The sequence below is a fragment of the Morone saxatilis genome, unplaced genomic scaffold (genome assembly GCF_004916995.1).
Source record: "Morone saxatilis isolate NCDOM2014 unplaced genomic scaffold, NCSU_SB_2.0 Contig12, whole genome shotgun sequence".
NCBI classification, from domain to species: domain Eukaryota; kingdom Metazoa; phylum Chordata; class Actinopteri; family Moronidae; genus Morone; species Morone saxatilis.
This window is the reverse complement of record NW_023339674.1, coordinates 13,446,511-13,467,265: the sequence shown is the minus strand read 5'-3', so window position 1 is coordinate 13,467,265 and position 20,755 is coordinate 13,446,511. Positions and strand designations below refer to the sequence as shown.

Sequence of the window (20,755 nt, the reverse complement as noted above, 5' to 3'; positions counted from 1 at the left end):
CTTTTATGTGTGAAAACGCCCTAACATAACATCATTATAACGTCGGTCGAAAACAAACAAACCCAGAATTCTGACAATGCTCGACTTTTTCTCTAAAAACTACATTTCCCGTCAGCCTTCGCGACGCACGTCGTTTGCGTTGCCTTAACGGTTGGTGACCCGGATGTGTGGTAATCAAACTTGCAGGTTACGCTTTGCTGTAGTGTAATTACAGTCGGTGGGTCTGAAACACTGACAGCATAGCAGTTAGCATTAGCTGTGGTCCAGTCCCGTTTAACGTTAGTTATTTTCAAACTGAACTAACTTGCTTAAACTACCATTAGCCTGTAACTCGACTTGCTGTCGTTTTGTGCAGCTCTTCTTCCTCTCCAGCTAGCTTTAACCCTGGAGGGTTGGTAGGGAGAAGTGCCGTCCTCTCTGTGCCAGGATGTTCCTCAGTGTCCTGGTATGCAGCGTTTTACTGGCTGCCGCGGCACAGCAGGTGGACGACGACTGGATAGACCCTTACGACATGCTCAACTACGATGCGACCACCAAAACGATGAAGAAGCCCGCAGAGGTTGCTATTAATCGCTTTGAAGCCTTTGTTGACATTTCTGTTGTGGCGGTGAGTAATCAGTGTGTGTGTCATTTGCCTTGCAGCCAGAAAAGTACTCCAATGTGCCAACCAAAAGAAGAGAGTATACTCAGGACTCCGACCAGAAGGCGCTGTGTGACAGACAGGTAGTGGATCTAAAGAACCAGGTTAGTGGTTTGGTTGTATAAAGCATTTGATAGCAATTCAGTTACAGCAATGCATTGCATGTTTAGCTTTACCAGTTGCAGGAAGAGTAGGGAAACATTAAAAACTCAACAATGATGGCACCACGCTGCCAGTATCCTCCTATAAACCTCGAGACATCAGAGACACTGTTCTTCATCCTTCAACCAGAAAGAACAAGTCCATCATCGTCTGCCCTGCTGATTGTGCTTTAACAAGACGCTGAATCTCTACGATAAATGAGGAAACCCACCTTCACGGGATTAGCCAAGACTCACAGATACTGTGCTTTGCTTTCATTCAGATTGAGGACCAAAAGAAGAGAATCACGCTCATCTCACAGCAGCCGACTTGCACTCCAGTGTTCAAGCGATTTCTCAGCAGACTCCTGAAGGAGATACAAAGAGTTGGTTTGGTGTGTAGTCTTTTTACATGCATTGTGCTGTGTGTTATGTGGCTCTTGAATACGTCTTGCTTGGGGCTTTGCCATTTTAACACGCCTGTCCTCCTTTATCCCCAGCCCAGTGACTCCACGGACATCCACTATGATGCCAAAATCAAACTGTCCAGACAATCTATTACAGAGATTCAGACGCTTCTGGATGGCGAAGACAGCTGGAGAACAGGAGCTCTGGACAATGCTATCAGTCAGATACTGGTGGATCTCAAACCACACGACTACGAGGCGTGGAAGTGGCGTTTTGAAGACAACTTTGGCGTGGAGCTTGACACAGTAATAAAAGTAGGTTTATTCATTTATCATTTTAGATTTAGATTTAGATCAAATGAGAGATCATTACATGTCCCTGTATTCGAAATAATTTCATCCAAAGTCTGAGAAAAACTGGAAACGCAATACAATAACAACACGTGCAATATAACTGATGTTTTAATGTATATTTTGTGTTATAAGTGGTTTTCCATCTCGTGCCGCCGGTGAAGTTGTGCTCTTTCTGTTCCTTCCAGATCGGACTGTCGGTTCTGATTTTAGTGGCCATCATATGCACTCAGCTGTGGTCAACAGTGTCCTGGTTCGTGCAGTTCAGGAGAATGATGGGTGTCTCCTTCTTCGTCAGTATTATCTGGAACTGGTTCTATCTCTACAAGGTGGTGAAGAAGAGCTTTTTAAGCTCTCTTGCTCTCACGCTGCAGTTATTCAGTGCTTCTTTTTTAGCCAGATAAGTTTTTTAATACCATTTTTTCCCCTTTCAGATTGCCTTTGCTGAGCACCAAAGCAAAATGGTGAAATTGGATGGCATCAATGAAAAATGCACTGGAATGAGGAGAATTGACTGGAGTGACAGCCTGAAAGGTGAGCTAATACATAGTTGGTAGAAAAAGTTGTTCAACAAATTCAGAATCAACTAATCTGGAGATACGTGGTTTTGGCTGGACGATGAGGATTGTTTAATTATTTGTGGTCAGGTGTTTATCTTTCTGCTGCTACACATATGAGTGTGTTTACCCTCACTGGTCAACATTCACAATCTTTTGCAATGGTTAAATGACTTTTACTTTCCGTGTTGTGTAAGATTTTCTTTGGGATAATTAAGTTGCGTAATGCCAACTAAGCCTTTGAATAAAGCCACTAGTTTCCCCTGAACTAACTCTGTTTAGTTGCTTTATTAGCTTTATCTGCTGTGTTTGGTTGTTTTTTTTGCAGAGTGGTTCAGAAGCACCTGGACTCTTCAAGATGACCCTTGTAAGAAATACTATGAACTTCTCATGGTCAACCCTATTCTGCTGGTACCTCCTACCAAGGTAGGTCACTATTATGGCATTATGTGTTCTGCTATATTGTGTGTGTTTTAGGCTTTTATTGAGGAAATAGACTGAAGCGTTTCACTGTGTATTCTAAATTTGTTCTCATACAACATAATCGTTAACCAAACTATACGACTGACTAACTGGCATTAGTTTGAAATGATCTGTGTGTGTGTACAAATGTTCAAAGTTTCATAATGAACTTTTCTGTTTAGGCGATCTCAGTTACCATCACAACCTTCATCACAGAGCCGCTGAAGCACTTCGGCCAGGGGATCAGTGAGTTTCTACGAGCCCTCCTCAAAGATCTACCGATTACCCTGCAGATCCCAGTTCTCATCACTATCGTGTTATCCATTGTGGTAAAGATCCTTGATAGATTATCACTGACACAAACAAATAAAATCAGACAGTTTTTCTCTACACTGGTATATTTATGTGACTCTTCTACAGGTATGCATGTATGGAGGCGTGCAGGCGGCCTTCCAGCATGGCATCACCGCGCCTTTCCGCCGCTATCGAAGAGACCCACCTCCTCCCCCGCCGCTGCAGCAACCGCAGCGTCACCTCCAGGGGATCGAGGACTACGACGACTTAGCGGGAGGGGACGCACCGCAACGTGCCCTGAGGCCACGAGCCGACGATGGCAGACTGCACAGGAACCAGGTTCATCGGAGGCGGCCCAACAGACCCAGGGAAGAGCCGGCCAAGGTGGTTGTGGAGACACTACACACCGCCGAGCCTCCTTACAGTGAGGATGAGCCGGATGCTCAGCTGCGGGAGGAAGAGCAGGATCTCTACACTGCGTCAGATTCAGACAACCAGCAGGAGACACAGGAGGAGCTAGCAGGAGCGACTGCTGACACAGCCCAGTTAAAAACTACACCGGCTGAATCAGAGAATAAATCTATGGAAGTGAATGAGAATTTGTCTAAAGATGAACTCAGCAGAGACGGCGCAGTATCTAAATCTCAGCCAGCCAGAAGGAGTTCTTCACAGACGGATGTTAAGGTGAGTTCATTTTAAAATACATGAAAACTAAAACAAATTCATCCTAATTTACACGTTTGGACATAAAATAGTGCCTCTTAACTGTGACTAAACCTTTAAAGTATCCTGTTTTTCATGTTTTAATGCTTCAGCATGGGACATGTGCTAATGGGATGAAGAATATTCACATACGACATAAATTGGTAAAGAAGTATTTAATAACTAGCTCGGTTGGCTTTTTTTAACTTTTGTGTTTTGATGACGGCTGTTTAACTTGTCTTGTGCTTGTGAGTGTATTTAACCAGTAACTTGTGGATATATTTTATAGCTTTATATGTATCTCATATATAGATTCCTAGATATTAATAACAAAAATGATAAGTGCAGTGGATTTCAGCCAGGATGCCATGGTATACTGGTGTGTAACCATAAAATATTTGGCTTATTTCTTCCTCCTCTCACGAGTATTGTGGTTATCAAAGTGACATTTAAGATCAACTACATTATAATTGTGTTGTGCCACAGCAATAAAGGAGCTAAATTCCACTGCACATTAGTGAATTTAGTGCATGGATTTTTATTTCCATTTGAAGACTTGTAGCAGCAAATAACATAAACCTCGTCTGTTTCTAATGTAATGCAACTAAATGTCAGTTAATACATTTCACTGATTCAAGTCAGTAATATGCTCAATTCCTACGTGAATGTAATTACTTTATTTTTCTCACTTGGAGCTTCAGTAGCTTTTTTTGCTCTGATTAGTTGCTTTATAGTTACCTACTGCAGCTTTAACATATAGTGGATAATGTTTTATTGGTTTAAATATCTTCTGCTTTGGTTAATGAATATATTATTTGCTGCTAGAAGGCATTTCTATTTGAACATGTAAGCATTTGTGTGTGTGATACATGTCTGATGTAAACTGCCTCACTGCAGGACCCTCCAGCCTCAGCAGAAGACAAGACCTCCTCTGTCTCCTCGATGGAAGTTGAAACTGTCGGAGTTCCTGTTCAGGAGTCATCTCCAGCAGTCGTGGAGTAGACGGCTTCTACATCGGCCAAACCAAACTTTTTTTTTTTTTTTTGGTTGGACTATGAAAGGTGGTGCCAAGGAGAGTTATTATCCTGACTATCTGACTTAGACACATTGTTTAAAAGTGTGTGTGTTCCCAGCTGAACTTTTATCTTGCTGTTTTGGGGTCAAATGAATGTGCCTTTCCCGGAGCAGTGTCCCCAGAAAGTTTAAGTTTTGGTATTATTTTGTGATGATGTCGACTGTCAGCTGTATTTATTTCCTCAGTTAGAAAGAAACATTCAATCAACACCACAGCAGTCAGACTAAAACACGTGTCAGGGAACCAAGAAAGTGATCTGTTTAAAAAAGGTTATTAATTGATCTGGTGTTTCAGTATTTCATACCCATCAGCAGGAATCATGGTTTTAGAAACTATATTAGTTTCACTGTAATGATAATGAAAGGCTGTTTAATTATTACAATGGTTACATAATAACTGATGTTGAAGTATACATTTGGAGTTTTTAATTTAAAAGGGATAAAAAACTATTTGTTTATGCTGTATTTTCTTTACAATAAGCTATTTTTATGGCCATTAAGGGTTCGTATATAAAGGCCTTGAAATAGTGATGCTGAAGCCAATTCAACAGCTGTACTACCTCCTTTCATCTTTTTTATCAGAAGGGGCAAGCAAAACCTATTGAAGTCATTAATACTGAAGCACACAATAGTACTGAAAACTGCACCAGTCGGGCTTTACTGTTACTGTTTGCTGTTTTCATTTACTCTCACAGCTCTCCTCAGACTCATTTCCAGAAAAAAGGTTCTGCTGAATCCACTGTACACAACCTATTGTGTGTATATATATATATATATATATATTAGACGCTCTGTTAGCGACCCTCAGGAGTTGTTGGAGAGCAAAACAGAGCTAAAAGAGAGTAAATATTGGCCTTCATATTCATCAGGTGGCCTGAAACATGAGTGCAAATGAATGGTAAGGTTGCTTCATGCCTGCTGGATGTGTGAGTAGGCAACTGTTTTCTAAAACTTTACAGGTGATCGTATATCCATGTTGTGTGTGTACATTTTCAACAATGTTCACGACCCCTAAATGATAAAATACTCATGCAAAAGTTAGTACACAGGTGCTGGGAATAATACACAAACAATACAAACTGTAACCTTAGAAAGCTAATTATGTTTTGTCACAGTAATGGGTATTTATGGGAAATACATTTTTGTATTAAGGAATTTGTTGCTCTGTCCAACGTGAAATTAAAGTCAAACATCAATACTGACCATCATTTGCATTGGGGTGCATGTTATCTCAGATGGAGACCTTAATTCTCTTATATCTGATATCATGAATGACCTTTTGGATTCATGCTAAATAAATTTTCCTCTCACACCCCTACAAACACCAGGAAGAAAGTGATTTAAAAGAGGTTTTGATGTCCAACAACGCTGCGTGTTAAACAGCCACAACCCAAAGAATATCCACAAATTTCGATCCAAAATGAAAACTGTATTAAACCTAAACAGTGGCTGTAGCTCTGCATGTTGAAGTGCCCTTGGGCAAGATACTGAACCGTAAATTGCTGTGAGTGTGTGGGAATGGGTTAGTTAGTTTCTGATGAGCAGTTGGCACCTCTGCCAGCAGTGTATTAATGTGAAGCACACAGTGATGGTCTGTATGGTTTGTTTACCATTAAGACACCTTTCACTGTTTCTTTCACAGCCACAAGCGACCAGAGAACTATGAGAAAGGGATAAGGAGATGAAATGAAACCCATTACTTAATCCATTGTGTGTATTCATTTTTGATGAATAACTTATACAATATACTTAATGGTAAGCTTGAAGAGTTGTATCATGTAATAGAAATATAGTGTTGTATGATTGAGAGCACTGTGCTGTCTTTAGGCTTCTAGTGTGAAAATGGTTCCCAACATGTGTGAAATGTTATCTTTTAGTTCTCAGCAGACAGGCTGAGAAAGAAACTCTCTAAGACAGAAAGATAGAGCTATGAATGAAGAAGTAAATTAATTAATGGATAATTGATGAGACTTGATAAGAAATCCACGTCACTGTCTCTCAGCCTCACACAATAACTCCATCTTCTCACAGGCCACATTTCTGTTAAAGTATTAAACTTTAACTGAGGCGCCCAAAACAAAGGTAAGCCAAAACCCCATCAGAGGAAGGTTTTGTGTGTTAAATATGGGATTGGATTATGTCAGTGGTGTTACAAATAGGGTACCTCACATTGCAGACAGGCCTGTATCCACCACTGAAGACTCTGAGGTCAGCTCCTTGGTATTTTCTGTGTTTACGTTCCACAGTCATAAACAAACACTTGGGGGAGGAGGGGGGGTATATCACAGGCTGACTCCAGCACTTATTAGACTCAGTGTGTTTAAAACATGGCTTCCTTTAAGCCAACAGAATAAAAGGGTTTCCACACCAGAAAAAATAGTAAATAAAACATAAAAAGACAAATAATAACAATGAAGAAATAGAGACTACATTTCTGTCATTGGGTCATTTCTGTGTAAATTTAGATAACAAAAGGAGAACAATAGGAGAACAATAGAAATAAAGCATCTTGATTTTTATTTTTTTTGCCGTCGACCCATTTCGATCCTCTCGGTGACCACTGGGGGTCCTCGGACCGTAGATTGGGAACATGTGCGCCGCCTGAAACTCATTTCCTGATTGGCTGCCTGGAAAGTGCTCGGTGAGACCCAGCTGAAAGGTCCTCTCTGTCTGTCTGTCAGCCTTTTGACAACCACACACTCGATTAACTGGTGTGTCCACGTGGATAATCGATCATGGAATTATTGGTTCGATATCTGGACAGGAGCAATTCCATTAGGTAATTTATTTATCTTTTTCCAATTGCCTGGCGTTTAAAACTCATTTTCGACATTTTAAAACATGCAAAGTGTTAAATACTTTAAAAATAAAATAAATATAATGTGCAGGATACATTAAAACACCGGATGTATTTGCCAAAATGACCCTAAAGTTTATTAACATAACCTAAATCTTATTGTCTTACTTTAAAACAACAGTCATTTAACACTCCTGAAAGAAGCAGGCAGGTATTTAACCCAACACATTCAGCTGGAAATAACTGTAAAATGCGTCGTTTAACAAAATTCCTTAAGGCTGATTTCCAACTGCAGTAAAAAAAAAAAAAAAAAAGGGTATTTGGAAAACCTGTGGGCAAACTGTTGGGAAAATATTGAAAGTGCACTCCCTGAGCTAACCTTGGACTTAAACCCAGGCAGCACCATGAATGCAGGCTGTGTGCTCAGTACATGGAGTTCTTCCTGTGAGAGATTGCCAGTGTAGTGCACTGAAAGACAACTGTTGCTCAAGTTATCATGAAATAACTGCTTTCACTTCTGTTTTTGTTTCACTGACGTTTATTCTGGCCTCTTCATACTGGAGTTAATTTGAAATTTGAGGTCAACGTACCAGTAAAACAGTTTTTTTTTGGATGACAGGACATTTTATTGTGACTTGTTGTTTTCAGCTCTGTGATGACTCAAGATGTTATCAAAGAGGAGAACCTGAGAGATGACCTGAGGTACTACTTCATGAGCCCGTGTGAGAAATACCGGGCCAGGCGACACATACCCTGGAAACTTGGGGTGCAGATTCTGAAAATCATCATGATCACCACACAAGTATGTACTGTGTTGGGTTTAACCTGGAAATAAAACCCACTCCTTAAATGTTTTCCTGGGAGAGTGTTGCTTAATTCCAGTAAATGTATTTTAATTAGTGTTGGTATTTGAGTGGGGGAGACACACAGGGTCCGACTGCGTCTGTTTGTGTTAAATGGAAGATGATGAAATAAAGGAAGTTCCCCCTTAAATCTGAACCTTATTGTACTGGAACATTTTGTTTTTCACTGTTAGAAAAAGTACAGCAAAGACAAAACAATAAAACTGCTAAAAAGGGGTGATTACATTCATTGATATTTCACTTAAGGACTAAAATGACTTCTTTTAAAGTCCATCTTTGCAAGTGATCTTTAAAATGCTGAGAGGACCAAAGTCCAAATCTGTGTTGTAAATCAGCATTAGGGAAGTGCATTCCTTAAGTTAAAAACGTAAGCTTAGGAGAGTATTCCCCAAATTTTTTACTGGCTTAGACTTTAAAAATATTACACAAAGAACAAATATTAAACAGGAATTACTGAATTACTGCAAGCATCTACATTAAATCTCCCTCCCTGTTGTTTCCTCCGTAGCTCATCCTGTTCGGCCTCAACAACCAGCTGGTGGTGTCCTATAAGGAGGAGAACATGATGGCTCTCAAAAACCTTTTCCTAAAGGACTACAGCGGGGTGGACGAGGACGACTACAGTGTTGCTGTCTACACGCAGCAAGCCGTCCATAACAGTCTGTTTTATGTTCTGGATCAGGCAAGTTCAACGCCCTCACCATACACACACTTCCACTGCCTGTAGCTTCATGGAAATCGCTCCAGACCGTTGTCAGATTAAGAATACTTTGCATTGACAATATATGACGCTATATCTATTAAATTTTGTTCAAATTTGATTAAGTTGAACTCCTGCTGATGTGAGTCATCCGTTTTTGTTTGGTTTTGAACGCATCCTTCTTCCTAAAGGTTCCTGTGGCAGTATTGTGGCTTTGAGTTGTGTCTGAATTGAGTTTTTCCCTTTTCTTGGGTTACTGGGCAAGTTTTATCTTTTCCGACTTTTACACTATAAGGAAATGAAAACAACTCTGTCAATAATGTAAAATTAACAAGACCTTTGACAGAAAATTGACAAACATACAACGCATGTAAACATCATATGGTCTATGATGATGTAAACAGGAATAAGAGTTAATGAATAATCACGTTTGTCATGAATGATCAAATTCAGGGATTCTAACGCTAATGTAAACGTACTCGATGTGAACTATTCTGTATTTTATGTGGTTATCCGGTGAAACAGGCTCTTTTTCTCAGTCAGTTAATATTTGACCAGACTTTGCATTTGATTGCGTGTGTGATCTGGGAGTTTTCTTTAACATTATGTACATCACCCTGGGAGAGCGTGTTTTACCTGAGGCTTCTGATATTTATAGTATAGCCAGTTGGGCCGGCTCTCTGTGGGTCCCATCAGCTACGCCGAGGATGAGGACGGCAAGCTGCTGCCTCTCACCCTCTGTAAAGAGTACTACAAGAGAGGCAGTGTGGAGCCCTCAAATGAGGCCTATGACATAGACGCTCAGCTGGAGACAGGTGAGAGTAAACAGGCTGACCAGTAAAATCACTGATCTTTATCACACTTCCTTGTTGTTTGTGTTTTAAAGGAGTATACATTTCTGATTGCATGTATAAAACAGCCATAAAAGCTCATTCTAGACCCACAATTAATTCAAGAATTCAGATTAATTTAAAATGTTTAACAATCATTGTAATGGTGGAACCTGAATTACTAAATCACCACTCTGTTTCTCACTGTGTAATTGTGGAAATTTAAGTGTGTGTGTCTGTATTTTAGTGTAAAGTAGAAGTACAGACCCATTACTTCTGCGTCATATCACACATATTGAATGGTAAACGTGTAAAAAGAAGATCTCAATGTTCATCTCCTCTCTCTCAGTTTGTGTGACCCATGATCCAAACACTACAAATCAACGGAAAACCCAGAATTCATCCTTTTTTGATCTGGACTTTTACAGGTAATTACATCACCCATCAATGTATTGTATTTGGCCACAGCTAACACAAATCATGTACATTTAAATCCTCCATTTTGCTTTCAGGTTAGTTGACATCAAAATAACTTTCCAGCTGAGAGGCATCAACCTTCAGACTGTGCGTTCACGAGAGTTACCTGATTGCTACGCTTTCTTTGTCACGGTATGGTTCAGCCATATTATACGCTGTGTTTGATCACAAGACAGCTGCTTTTTCTCATCGTTTTGCTAATCTATTTTCCTCTCTTCTTGTCCCTAGATTACATTTGACAACCAGTGTCACAGTGGGAAGGTGAAAATATTCCTGGACATAGACGCTCAGAGTTGTGCATGTCGAGACTGGAAGATATCTGGGACGGGTAAGTTGTAGTTGTCTAATTGAATGGAGAAATAAAAACAAAAATAGAATTTAAAAACAAAACATAATTAGATTAAGAGCTGTTTGTCCATTTAGGCTATTTTAGAGTGCAGATACGTATGTGTAATATTTATACATTATTATGATAAAAGTTCAAGATTCAAAGGAATATTTTTGAATGAAGTAATATATGTGTGTTATGTAATTTAATAATTAAAACTTTCACACTGTGGTATGTGGTAGGTCATTTGTAAATACTTTGATATAGAATTTATTTTATGTGCCTCATGTTCACCAAGCAATACTATTTAGCCCCAAAAATGCAAATGCCTCTTACTGTTAACTGTTGGGGAGGCGTTTTCCTGTAAACTTTATCAGTAATGAGTGTGAGAGAGTTGTTTTAAAGATAAACCCTCACACACACACACACACACACACGCACACAAACACACTTTGTCTCTGTCTCTGTTTCAGCTCAGAAGAACACACACTATCTTCTGGTGTTTGACGCTTTTGTCATCATCGTGTGCCTCACGTCAGCTGTGCTGTGCACCCGCTCCATCGTACTGGCTGTCCGCTTGCTCCAGGTCAGCTGTCCAACATCGTACAGGCATTCTTTTTCTCTCCTGTTTCTGGTCTTTGCTCTACATTTCTTGCATGTAGATATGGATGAATGTTTCACAATCTGCAGGCATTTGGTATGATAATGTCGTGTATCTAGAATGCACATTTAGTCATCAAATGATACTGTGTTGTTTATCTTTTTCAAGAGTATTCATTTGCATCGGTGTGTTTTCAGAGATTCTCCAGATTCCTGCATGAGAACTACAACCGTAAAGTGTGTGAGGATGACCAGAGCGAGTTTCTGAACGGCTGGTATCTGCTGGTCATTATCAGCGACCTCTTGGCCATAATTGGATCCATACTGAAGATGGAAATACAAGCGAAGGTAGAGTTAATCGTGTGCTTCTGTCTTACAGAGAAGAGGGTTACTGTGTATTGACTTAGATGGATGTAATCACCTTTGATTTTATAAGTGCTTCATTAAGCAATTGAGAAATAGAAATCTGGGAGTGTCTCAGCGTCTGGTGGACTTTGAGAGGAAAGACTTAATGTAGACACTGTAAAGACCTTTTAATGTTAACCCAACTGTCTTACCTTTGTATAGCCACCATGTTAAGTGTTTACCCCAAGCTTGACAGACGTAGGAATAAACGTCTCCCTTATTCACCCCACCCCCGACAGAGGCTGTTGTTTTGCTGTTAAGGATAAATATTCATACTAATTTGGAAATGCTCATCTTGAACAGACCATTTTCACAGCAGGCATTTGACTTGTGAAAGCAGAAAAAAGCACAGGCTTAAATAATAATATTAACAGTGGTTCCAAATGTCCGAGTAAGCCATAACAGTGAGTTGAGCCTGCACAATAACAGAGGCCTAGAACTGGCTCACCTAAAGAAAACGCATGCACACACTTGTTAACAATTGATAAGATGTTCCTCTGTTGCACTTCCCCATTGTACTTTAATCCCCATTAAAATAATCCATACAGGTGATGTCACCACCTGTTGTTATAAAATCAAGTCAATAAAATCATACTTGCAGTGTTGTAGCTTTAAGTCAGGGATTTCAAACTGAACTAGGCTTGGAGTCAATGCTGGTATTGTCCTATTTCATAGTAGGGGTCACTTCAGTGTTCAGGTATTACAATAGAAATAGCAAAACAATACTAACATCATACTTGACAAAACAAATCCAAATTGCAGTTTCTATACATTTTTCTATCATAATTTTCTATCATTTGTTTTTGTTTGCAACCAAACAAATGAAACCCTGAAATCATCTACACATTTCCAGGCACCTTTGACCTTTACCATTATTTTGTGAAAAACAAAATACATTTTTAAAATAGAATTGTGTTTTTATTTGTACTTTATAAGAAGTGGTAGTTTAAATGACATGAAACTAGGAAAACAAATTGTCTTGTGGCCGGATTATATAATATTTTTGACATCCTGTTGCGGACCGTTTGGAGGGCCAGAAATGAGCCATGGGTCTGTAGTTTGAGATCTGTTTTAAGTGAACTTAAAATATAACTTTTCCTGACTCTGTGTTTACNNGTAAACACAGAGTCAGGAAAAGTTGGGGTGTGCCACCTTCACCCACACTAAATATTTGTTAATCCTACAAGAGAAAACTGCTTTCTCAGTACTTTTTTTTTCGTCTCTCCTGTAGAGTCTGACCAGTTACGACGTGTGCAGTATCTTCCTGGGAACGTCTACATTAATGGTGTGGGTCGGCGTGATCAGATATCTCGGATACTTCCAGAAATACAATGTGAGTCTGTGAGCCTTTTTTTTTCTTTCATTGTACCTTTCCTTACACTCAACATTGACTATCAAACAGGTTATTAGTGATTTGGTTGTGGTTTAACAATCTCTTTATGTCTCCATACCTTCCTGTGTGTCTAGGTGTTAATTTTAACCATGAAAGCAGCCTTCCCCAAGGTCCTGCGTTTCTGCTGCTGTGCCGGCATGATCTACCTCGGCTACACCTTCTGCGGGTGGATCGTACTTGGGCCGTACCATGAGAAGGTAACTCTCATTAACTCACTCTCAAACTGGTTTGAGGAGAGCAGAGTATGTGGAGACCTGAGGGTCTGAGATTACAGAAGTTAGTTGAATCACTTTGGCTTTTACTGTCAGGATGTGAGGAAGTTAGAGGAACTATCAAGGCACTGACCTCGTATTTATTATTCCTGCAGAACTGCTGAGGCCCCAAAAATATGGGTACATTAGTTCCCAGACATATATGTGTGCATGTTTTTAAATTGGCTGAAACAGCATTTTTTTTAATAAATACTTACTCAGCCAGTCTGCGTATATCAAGTGTGGGGATTCATAGTGGGACATATTGAATACAAAGAATTCTATTATAAATTATGAACATTTCAATAAAAGAATGCAGGTGTTCTGTACAATATTTACCTTTAAACTTATCGGATTTTTTGTTGGACAGTTATTTAGCTTTCGAGTTGCTGTGTCAGCATCCTCCAACATTTGTCCTGCAAATTGAGGAAACTGCAAAAAAAGAAGCCCTTTGGCTTTCAAAGACGCTTATACAACCACTAGGTGTCAGTATACGTTCTGTCAATTACACCTCCAGCTTCAACGAGAACCGCTTTCTGTCCTTAAGACCAAATTTGTAAAGTCTTACACTGAGACACAAATTCTTTCCACACTGTACACACAAACTCACAGCCTTGTCTCAGTTTAAAACAACCAGGTTTTTGAGTATGTTGGGGGGATTTATTTCCTTTTTACTGGACAGATGACAGTGTAGGGGAGACGGGAAATAAAAGGGAGAGGAATGGGGGGCAGACATGCAATAAAGACCCACCTGCAGGACATTATGGGGACATTATACATGATCAGTACCTTTTGAACTGCCCAAACTGGAGCCTGCTGCCCTTTTTAAGTTCACACATCATAGCAAAAACTGCACGGGCTACAATAAATGACGTGATTTTAAGCAATAAGAAAGTAAGCCACAGAAGTTAACATGGTTACTGTTTTCTTGTGCTCTGAAAACACAAAGTCAACAGATATTTTTAACTGCAGTCAGATGGAGATCCTTGGACAACAAGTGCCATCAGGGAAAATATGTGTGTGTTTAGCTGTCCTCGCCCGTTAAGATAAATTATTTACGGAAGTCCGAGCATGCAGTAGGCGTCTAAACAAGGCCTTGCTCATACTGTAGGAGAGACAGATGTGAGATAGGCTGAGTTCAGCCGCCCCGGGCCAAGTGACCTCTCACGTACCAAATGGAAGTTTGTTGATAATGTTAAATGGAATTGGAGTAGCTACTCTAAATAAGTTGCGGACTGATTTGAAATGCGGTTAAATATTGTAAATGGTGCACAAGATTTGTTGTTAAATGCACTGGTGCTTCCATATTTGTATTGAGTGTAACATTACTAACACATTAATTGCATTTTCATATTTAGTCAGTGGAAGTGAAAATGACCTGACGTGCTGTTATGCTTGCACCTGAAGTAAAACGAGTTTCAGTTCCTTATGTATCCAACGCTGCAGTCAACAAAAACGTATATCAAGATATTTACATTGCGGAAGCTGGGGGAGTCCCCTTATAGTGTGCTGTCAGCCCTTCGAGGCTCCTCTGTGTATTTACTGAAGGAATAAACAGAGGATGTTCCGGGACTTGCCATCCCACACGTCTTCGAGTGCTGTGCCCTGCATCCATACCGTTGCAGTGGGATGTTTTATTAAGATGTTATCATGTTCTGGAGGAACTTCTTTTATAATGTTTGTGCCTCCCTCTAAGCCATCTGTCTCTTTGTTTGTGTTTCTGTCTCTATCGTGCCACCTTTATCAAGCATCACTCTTTTCTTAGAATTCTGCACCTCTTTCTCTTTCTTTTTAACCCTGTCTCTGTAAAGGTTAACAGTTCGGGTTTGTGTTAAAAAGCACATATGTTAGTATGTTAAGTCTACAGTCAAAATATGGTTATTGTACAGCAAACAGACGCAGTGTTGTTTTTAAACTGGTGATGTACATGTTGTTTTTGAACACACTTCCTACTCATTTTGAATGTCTTATTGTTATCAGTACTTGTAGCATAATTAGTAATCTAAGCTAACTCACTTTACAGTTTTTAGGTTCAGGTTATCACCTGTGGCTCCATCCCCTACCTTGCATTTTGGCAAATGGCTATTTGATTAATTTTTTTTGGCCTTTATGCCTTTATTTGATAGATAGCTGGGGAGAAGCAGGAAGTGGGGGCAGAGATAGAGGGGACGACATGCAGCAAAGGGCTGCAGTCAATCCCAACTATTTAAGATAAGATAATATTTTAATATCTTCAGGTTTTAGAGTTTTTTTTGTTTGTTTTTGAGTTCTTCTTGGACATCATTCAGTGCTGGCCAGGTCAACAAAAGTGTTTATTTTTTAAAGTTTCTTTTATCTGAAAACTTTTTAGGGGCCTGAAAATGTAAAAAATATTTGCAACATTTAATAAATCCTGTCTAATGTCCCCTCTTCCATTCCTCTAGTTTGAGGGCCTGAGTCGTGTAGCGGAGTGCCTGTTCTCCCTGTTGAACGGCGACGACATGTTCACCACCTTTGCTCAGCTGAAGGACAAAAACATTTTGGTGTGGCTCTTCAGCCGGGCCTACCTCTACTCCTTCATCTCCCTCTTCATCTACATGGTGCTGTCGCTCTTCATCGCCCTCATCACCGACGCCTATGAGACCATCAAGGTACTTTAAATCTTCTTACACCATGAAAGGGAGTTCAGTAACAGAAACTCCACGAAGAATATTTCACAGTACTGCCCTCATGTGAAATCTGGGATGAGTTATTATGAAGATATCAATGACTGTTAGTTAATAGATATTACAATAGTTCGATTTTGGATTAGAATAAGTTCTTTTTCAAATCAGACTTAATTAAATATTAAGACATGAGTGGAAAGTATTGTTCTTGCAGCTGCAGTTTTTACTCAGACATGTCATGTGATCTGCTACTTCAGTACACTTAAGAACAAATATTAGTGGGGACACTAAGAAAAAACTGCAGATGAACATTTAACATCCAGGAATTCAAATTATAGACACTACCGTGGCGCTGACCATACATTTCAGGTTTTTTGTGTCTATTTTTCGACCTAGTCTTGTTAGTTGTTTGTTCCATGTTGTCCTTTTAAGAAGAAGTCTAGATTCAGTTGCATTTCTTTGTGTTTTTATGACCAACAGAGATACCAAAAGGAAGGATTCCCATTGACGGACCTGCAGAAATTTCTCAGAGAGCAGAAAGATTTTCCTGTTGCAGAGGAGAGCAGTCAGACAGACGTTCATGCCAGACACTCTGTGCTTTGCTGCTGTCAACGGTACAATGCTTTTAATAACATTTAACCTTTATTCGCACACATTGCTGCACACACATTCACAACAGGGAACTGCGCTGTACAAACATGACTTGTCATCATTGAAGCATGAGCAATATTAGAAGGTGTCCCTTCACCAGTCTGACAGTCAGTCCCTATTTAAGTAAACCACTCATAACAAAAACATTACACATACAGTAACATTTTTGGAGTAGAAAGCTCAGTTTGCTTTACTAACACCTTGTTGCTACAGCAATACATCGTATTTCTCTATACGTCTCTGTTTTCTACTCATTCCTTTTCTATGAGCCAATTTCTATCATCAGCAGGCAGCAGACTAGAGCGGAGTTTCCTCCACGCTGTGGTTTGGCTCACTCTTACGTGGTCTGAGAGCAATGAAATTAGTGGTGGGAGCTATGCAGACACACCCAGTGATGGGGCTGATTACAGAGAAACTGAGCACTGGGAAGACCCCCCCACCACCACCCCCACCCAGCCACTCGCTCCCACTCTGCTGTGTTGCCTTCCACATAAACAGGCACGGTCAACACGCAGCCAACTGAGCCAGAAAAGTTTTGTTAAAGCACGGTGGTTGATTAGGTTATTTGATTGATGAGTGTGATGGGTGGAAGTTTAACTCCACCAGTCTTTAATGTGGTGTACAGTGAACTTCAATGACTCTCTGGTGTGTGGTTTTGTTTTGTGGAAGGACTTAACGCTGCATCTGCTCCTTTTGTAATCAGATAACATAAAGTATTTCCTAACACCTCAGAATAATGATTTCATAATAATGCATTTCTTGCGTTTTATTTCACCATGTCCATCTTGAACATTAACTTTACAGTTTATGCACAAGTTGGTCATTGGTTCCTCTTTAATCGTCTGTTTATAGGGAAAAGTTACAAAGCTCAACCAAAAGCAGCAGTTCTCCAGACTGCGGTGTGTTACTTCAGCTTTTGGTTCTGCTTTAAACATTCCTAAATTGTTATATCAATTTTTAATATATTATTCAATGTCCTTGTTTTAGATCAATTAAGTTTATATTCCTGAAGGGCTTAACTGCAAACTAACAACATCACGACATGACTGCATTTTATGACTGAGTCCAGAAAGATGTTGTTTATCCTAGCCTAGCAACTATAGTAGTCATTTGTATAGAATTGTGCCGTGTTTGCCATCAAACTATTATTTTCTGCAAGCCAGAGCCTCAAATGTTTGTACACATGGTAAAAATAATTTTGAGTCGTGTAATCAGTGGAAAAGAACCGAATACAGTTAAATATGGAAAAGTTTTCTTGGCTTTCTCTTACCCTGCGTATCAGTTTTTCCTTTCGATGGCGCTTCCATCATTATTGTTTTACCAGACATTAACACTCTTGACTCTGTGGTCTTTCCTGCATGCTCCACAGCCGTTCACCATCACCAAGCCATCCGGTTTTCCTGCTCTGGATGTCTGAGTGTTTTAAGGAAGTTTAGTGTCAGTTACAGAGCCATTATGCAATAATGTGTAATAGTGCAACGTAATGCAAGACTGACAATTGAACATCTATCTTCTCTGTGGAGCCGAGCATAGAACTGGGCTGACTTTTTGTCATTAGGAGTACTCTTGTCAAGTTACACAAAGTCTGTAATTGCCATCATTTGCAGCCTCTGACCTGACCAAATTTCATTTCTACGAGTAAATTTGTTTTGCTGCGCTCACAAAAATTTGATCAGCGTTCTCAGCAAACATGTTAATGTCTTGCTGGATGAAATTTCATCTGCATACAATTAACCTCTTCCTGCTGTTATCTTTTACTGCTGCAGTCAGTTATCTTGTTTTCAAAAGCAAGTTTAAGAGCGAGAGAATCCTTTCGTTTGGATTTAAGTTGGCTGAAAAAATTTATTATGGCTCAAGAGTCTCGTGAATGGAACGTTGAATGACTAAGTATGGAAAAGGTTGTAACAGTCCCTCAAATAGGTATTCAGAATACCCACAATGACCGATAAATAACCCGATAAATCTCTTAAGACTTGAATGCATGTGCTGTGATTCATACAGTAAATTGCATGTGATTACACAGTATAATAAAGCTGCATAGCCAAAGAGTGGAGTTTATGCTTGAAACAGATATGACAAAGGGAGTGCTAAACTGTGTATAGAAGCAATCTATAAATACAGTAAAACATAAAGGATGAGGCAATTTTGCTTTCCAAGAGAATGATTGGACACAACTGTGAAATAAATTCACATCCTCAAACAGCTGCAGCAGTTTGTGAAACTGAGAGTCTGAGAATTGACATGCAAACTCAAGCCAGCAGTAAAAATGTGCTGCTTATGGCAGATCATAAAGATGAAGGAAAAATGCGTAATTGTTTACAGATTTGATGTAACAGGAACATAATTAGCTGTTTCTCTTGAGAGCAAACAGCCAAACACAAGAAAATGTTCAAGGCGCAGGGTTGGTGACAAGGCTATCATTTTCAAAGTGCTTGTTTGGGGGTTTTATTCTCAGACAGGGTGCGCACATTCACCAGAAATCCAGACCTCTTCCTGCATCCCTTTTGTTGTGTCTCTTTGTGTCAGGGCCAAACCCTCCATGCAGGTGAAGGCTCAGAAAATAAAGAGGCATGCTTGTGCTGGTTTGAATTGTAGGAATTGACTATTAGCGGACTGTGACTGTGTAGGGGATTATTGCAACAACAGAGGTTTAATAAGAGTTTAGAGATTAGAAAACCTCGCTGGTCTGAACAAGCAGCCTCAGAGTCTGGAATAATAGTTTCACACTGAACCAGGCTGATGTCACATACTTTACGAGAATTAAGTTTTGCATTGAAATCTGGGGACAGTTGTGTTATCATGTGAACACACTCCAATCTTATCAAACCACACCCACACAGCCCTAATGAGGCAGAGACCTGTTTCATCAAATCTGCAACATAAGATCTTTTAATTTAGTTTCATTAATCAAAACAAATGCCATACTAATGACCCGCGCATGCAAGAGCCCTGTAGAACACATTAAATGCTTTGTGGATGACAGAGCTGCCACCAATGGGGATCTGTGCGTAAGCAATGTTTGCAAATGTATGTTTTTCTCTGTTTGGTGGTGGTGATGAGACATTGGGTTGTCTCATGCTTCTTCTTAAATCGTGTTGTTGCAGAGTTCCTGAAAATGATGATGTCATTCTGATCAGCTGACAGCTGTCCCACCAGTTCAGGCAGGGAGAGGAGGAGGAGGAGGAGGAGGATGTTGGGAACAGGACTTCACACGTCTGATACAAACTTCGAGATCAAGCGATGCACTACAAAATCTTCAACAGTGTAGAGTTCCGGGCGAAGAGTTTGCTGAGGGGTTCCTCTCTTGAACATGAAACTGGAGCGTTAGTTTATGAGTTGTGCCTGGAAACAAAAAAAAAAAAGTTTCATAATGATATCTACTGGAGTTCAGGATACTGTTGATATGTTTACAGGGCCTATTTATGGTCTCCACATGCATTTAGTTGCCAAAGAACTGGATTTAGTGTTTTTGTGTATGACTGTTGCTGCAAACGCTGGTGCAATGTGATGCAGTGCTAGATGTAATTTATTTGTCAAGTGTCTAGTAAAGAGTGCAGTAATGCTATTTTTTTTTCCATTTGTCTATTGTCAGATAATGTTTCTTTATTTATTTTATTTACATGATTAATATTATAATATTATATCTGCAGCAGTGAAAACTCAAATGTTAATGCAATTATGGTACATCAGATTTCTTCTGTGCTTAAAAAAAATGCAGTTGATGGAAAACTTTGGAGCACTTCATAACATTCAGAGCCAGATTGAGATTGAGTAAGAAGGGTTGCAGCGGTTTGTAATGACTCTGAGAATTACAGTATGAGTCATTTTATCATGTATTCTGCAAGCAAGTTTAGATGATGAGACAAGCTGGAGCACGACTACTCTCTTGGAGTGTGACTACTAGTGCTTTTAACTTCATAAAATCAAAGAACTTCTTTTTTTTAACCCTAACAACACCCTGGATCAAATACAAAGAGTTATCCAGCGCGAAACCTCTGTGATTCAACGGGTCTGCTTCACTTTAATGTTATCCAAAACTTCTCTTGACTCATTTTAGTGTGGATGTGACAAAATGCCTGTGGCAGAGGTGGGTATATGAAACCTAATGAGACATCACATCATTGTCCTCATATTCGTGATATTTTGAAACAGAGACGTGAGTTCAAGTCAAAACTGACACCAGAGCAA

General features: G+C 39.7%; 2 protein-coding genes across 3 annotated transcripts; both read left to right on the top strand.

Moving 5' to 3' along the window:
- The first annotated feature begins 164 nt into the window (after positions 1 to 164).
- On the top strand, positions 165 to 5,830 carry clcc1 (chloride channel CLIC-like 1). Of its 2 annotated transcripts, XM_035653183.1 has the most exons (11): positions 165 to 559; positions 643 to 744; positions 1,065 to 1,175; positions 1,281 to 1,502; positions 1,727 to 1,867; positions 1,973 to 2,072; positions 2,424 to 2,521; positions 2,740 to 2,886; positions 2,978 to 3,535; positions 3,667 to 3,717; positions 4,451 to 5,830. In XM_035653183.1, the coding sequence occupies exons 1-11, from the start codon at positions 428 to 430 to the stop codon at positions 4,553 to 4,555; spliced, it is 1,767 nt and encodes a 588-aa protein (XP_035509076.1). In that variant the 5' UTR covers positions 165 to 427; the 3' UTR covers positions 4,556 to 5,830. The 2 variants fall into 2 exon arrangements, with proteins under 2 accessions (XP_035509076.1, XP_035509077.1); XM_035653184.1 differs by lacking the exon at positions 3,667 to 3,717.
- Positions 5,831 to 7,268: 1,438 nt separating this feature from the next.
- Positions 7,269 to 20,146, top strand: mcoln2 (mucolipin 2). The gene is made up of 14 exons (XM_035653185.1): positions 7,269 to 7,406; positions 8,073 to 8,226; positions 8,796 to 8,969; positions 9,646 to 9,802; positions 10,167 to 10,245; positions 10,330 to 10,426; positions 10,523 to 10,622; positions 11,096 to 11,208; positions 11,421 to 11,570; positions 12,859 to 12,960; positions 13,095 to 13,217; positions 15,695 to 15,901; positions 16,397 to 16,530; positions 19,672 to 20,146. Exons 1-14 carry the CDS (start codon positions 7,363 to 7,365, stop codon positions 19,706 to 19,708), a joined length of 1,671 nt encoding a protein of 556 aa, XP_035509078.1. The 5' UTR covers positions 7,269 to 7,362; the 3' UTR covers positions 19,709 to 20,146.
- Positions 20,147 to 20,755: the final 609 nt, after the last annotated feature.

What these genes read in the sequence shown, in the direction of transcription:
- mcoln2 (XM_035653185.1), top strand. Translation starts at nt 7,363, where the DNA reads ATGGAATTATTGGTTCGATATCTGGACAGGAGCAATTCCATTAG. An exon ending in GCTACGCTTTCTTTGTCACG is followed by an intron (nt 10,427 to 10,522) that starts GTATGGTTCAGC and finishes TCTTGTCCCTAG; the next exon opens with ATTACATTTGACAACCAGTG. An exon ending in ACGCCTATGAGACCATCAAG is followed by an intron (nt 15,902 to 16,396) that starts GTACTTTAAATC and finishes TATGACCAACAG; the next exon opens with AGATACCAAAAGGAAGGATT.
- clcc1 (XM_035653183.1), top strand. Translation starts at nt 428, where the DNA reads ATGTTCCTCAGTGTCCTGGTATGCAGCGTTTTACTGGCTGCCGCGGCA. An exon ending in AGATACAAAGAGTTGGTTTG is followed by an intron (nt 1,176 to 1,280) that starts GTGTGTAGTCTT and finishes CTTTATCCCCAG; the next exon opens with CCCAGTGACTCCACGGACAT. An exon ending in AGCTTGACACAGTAATAAAA is followed by an intron (nt 1,503 to 1,726) that starts GTAGGTTTATTC and finishes TGTTCCTTCCAG; the next exon opens with ATCGGACTGTCGGTTCTGAT.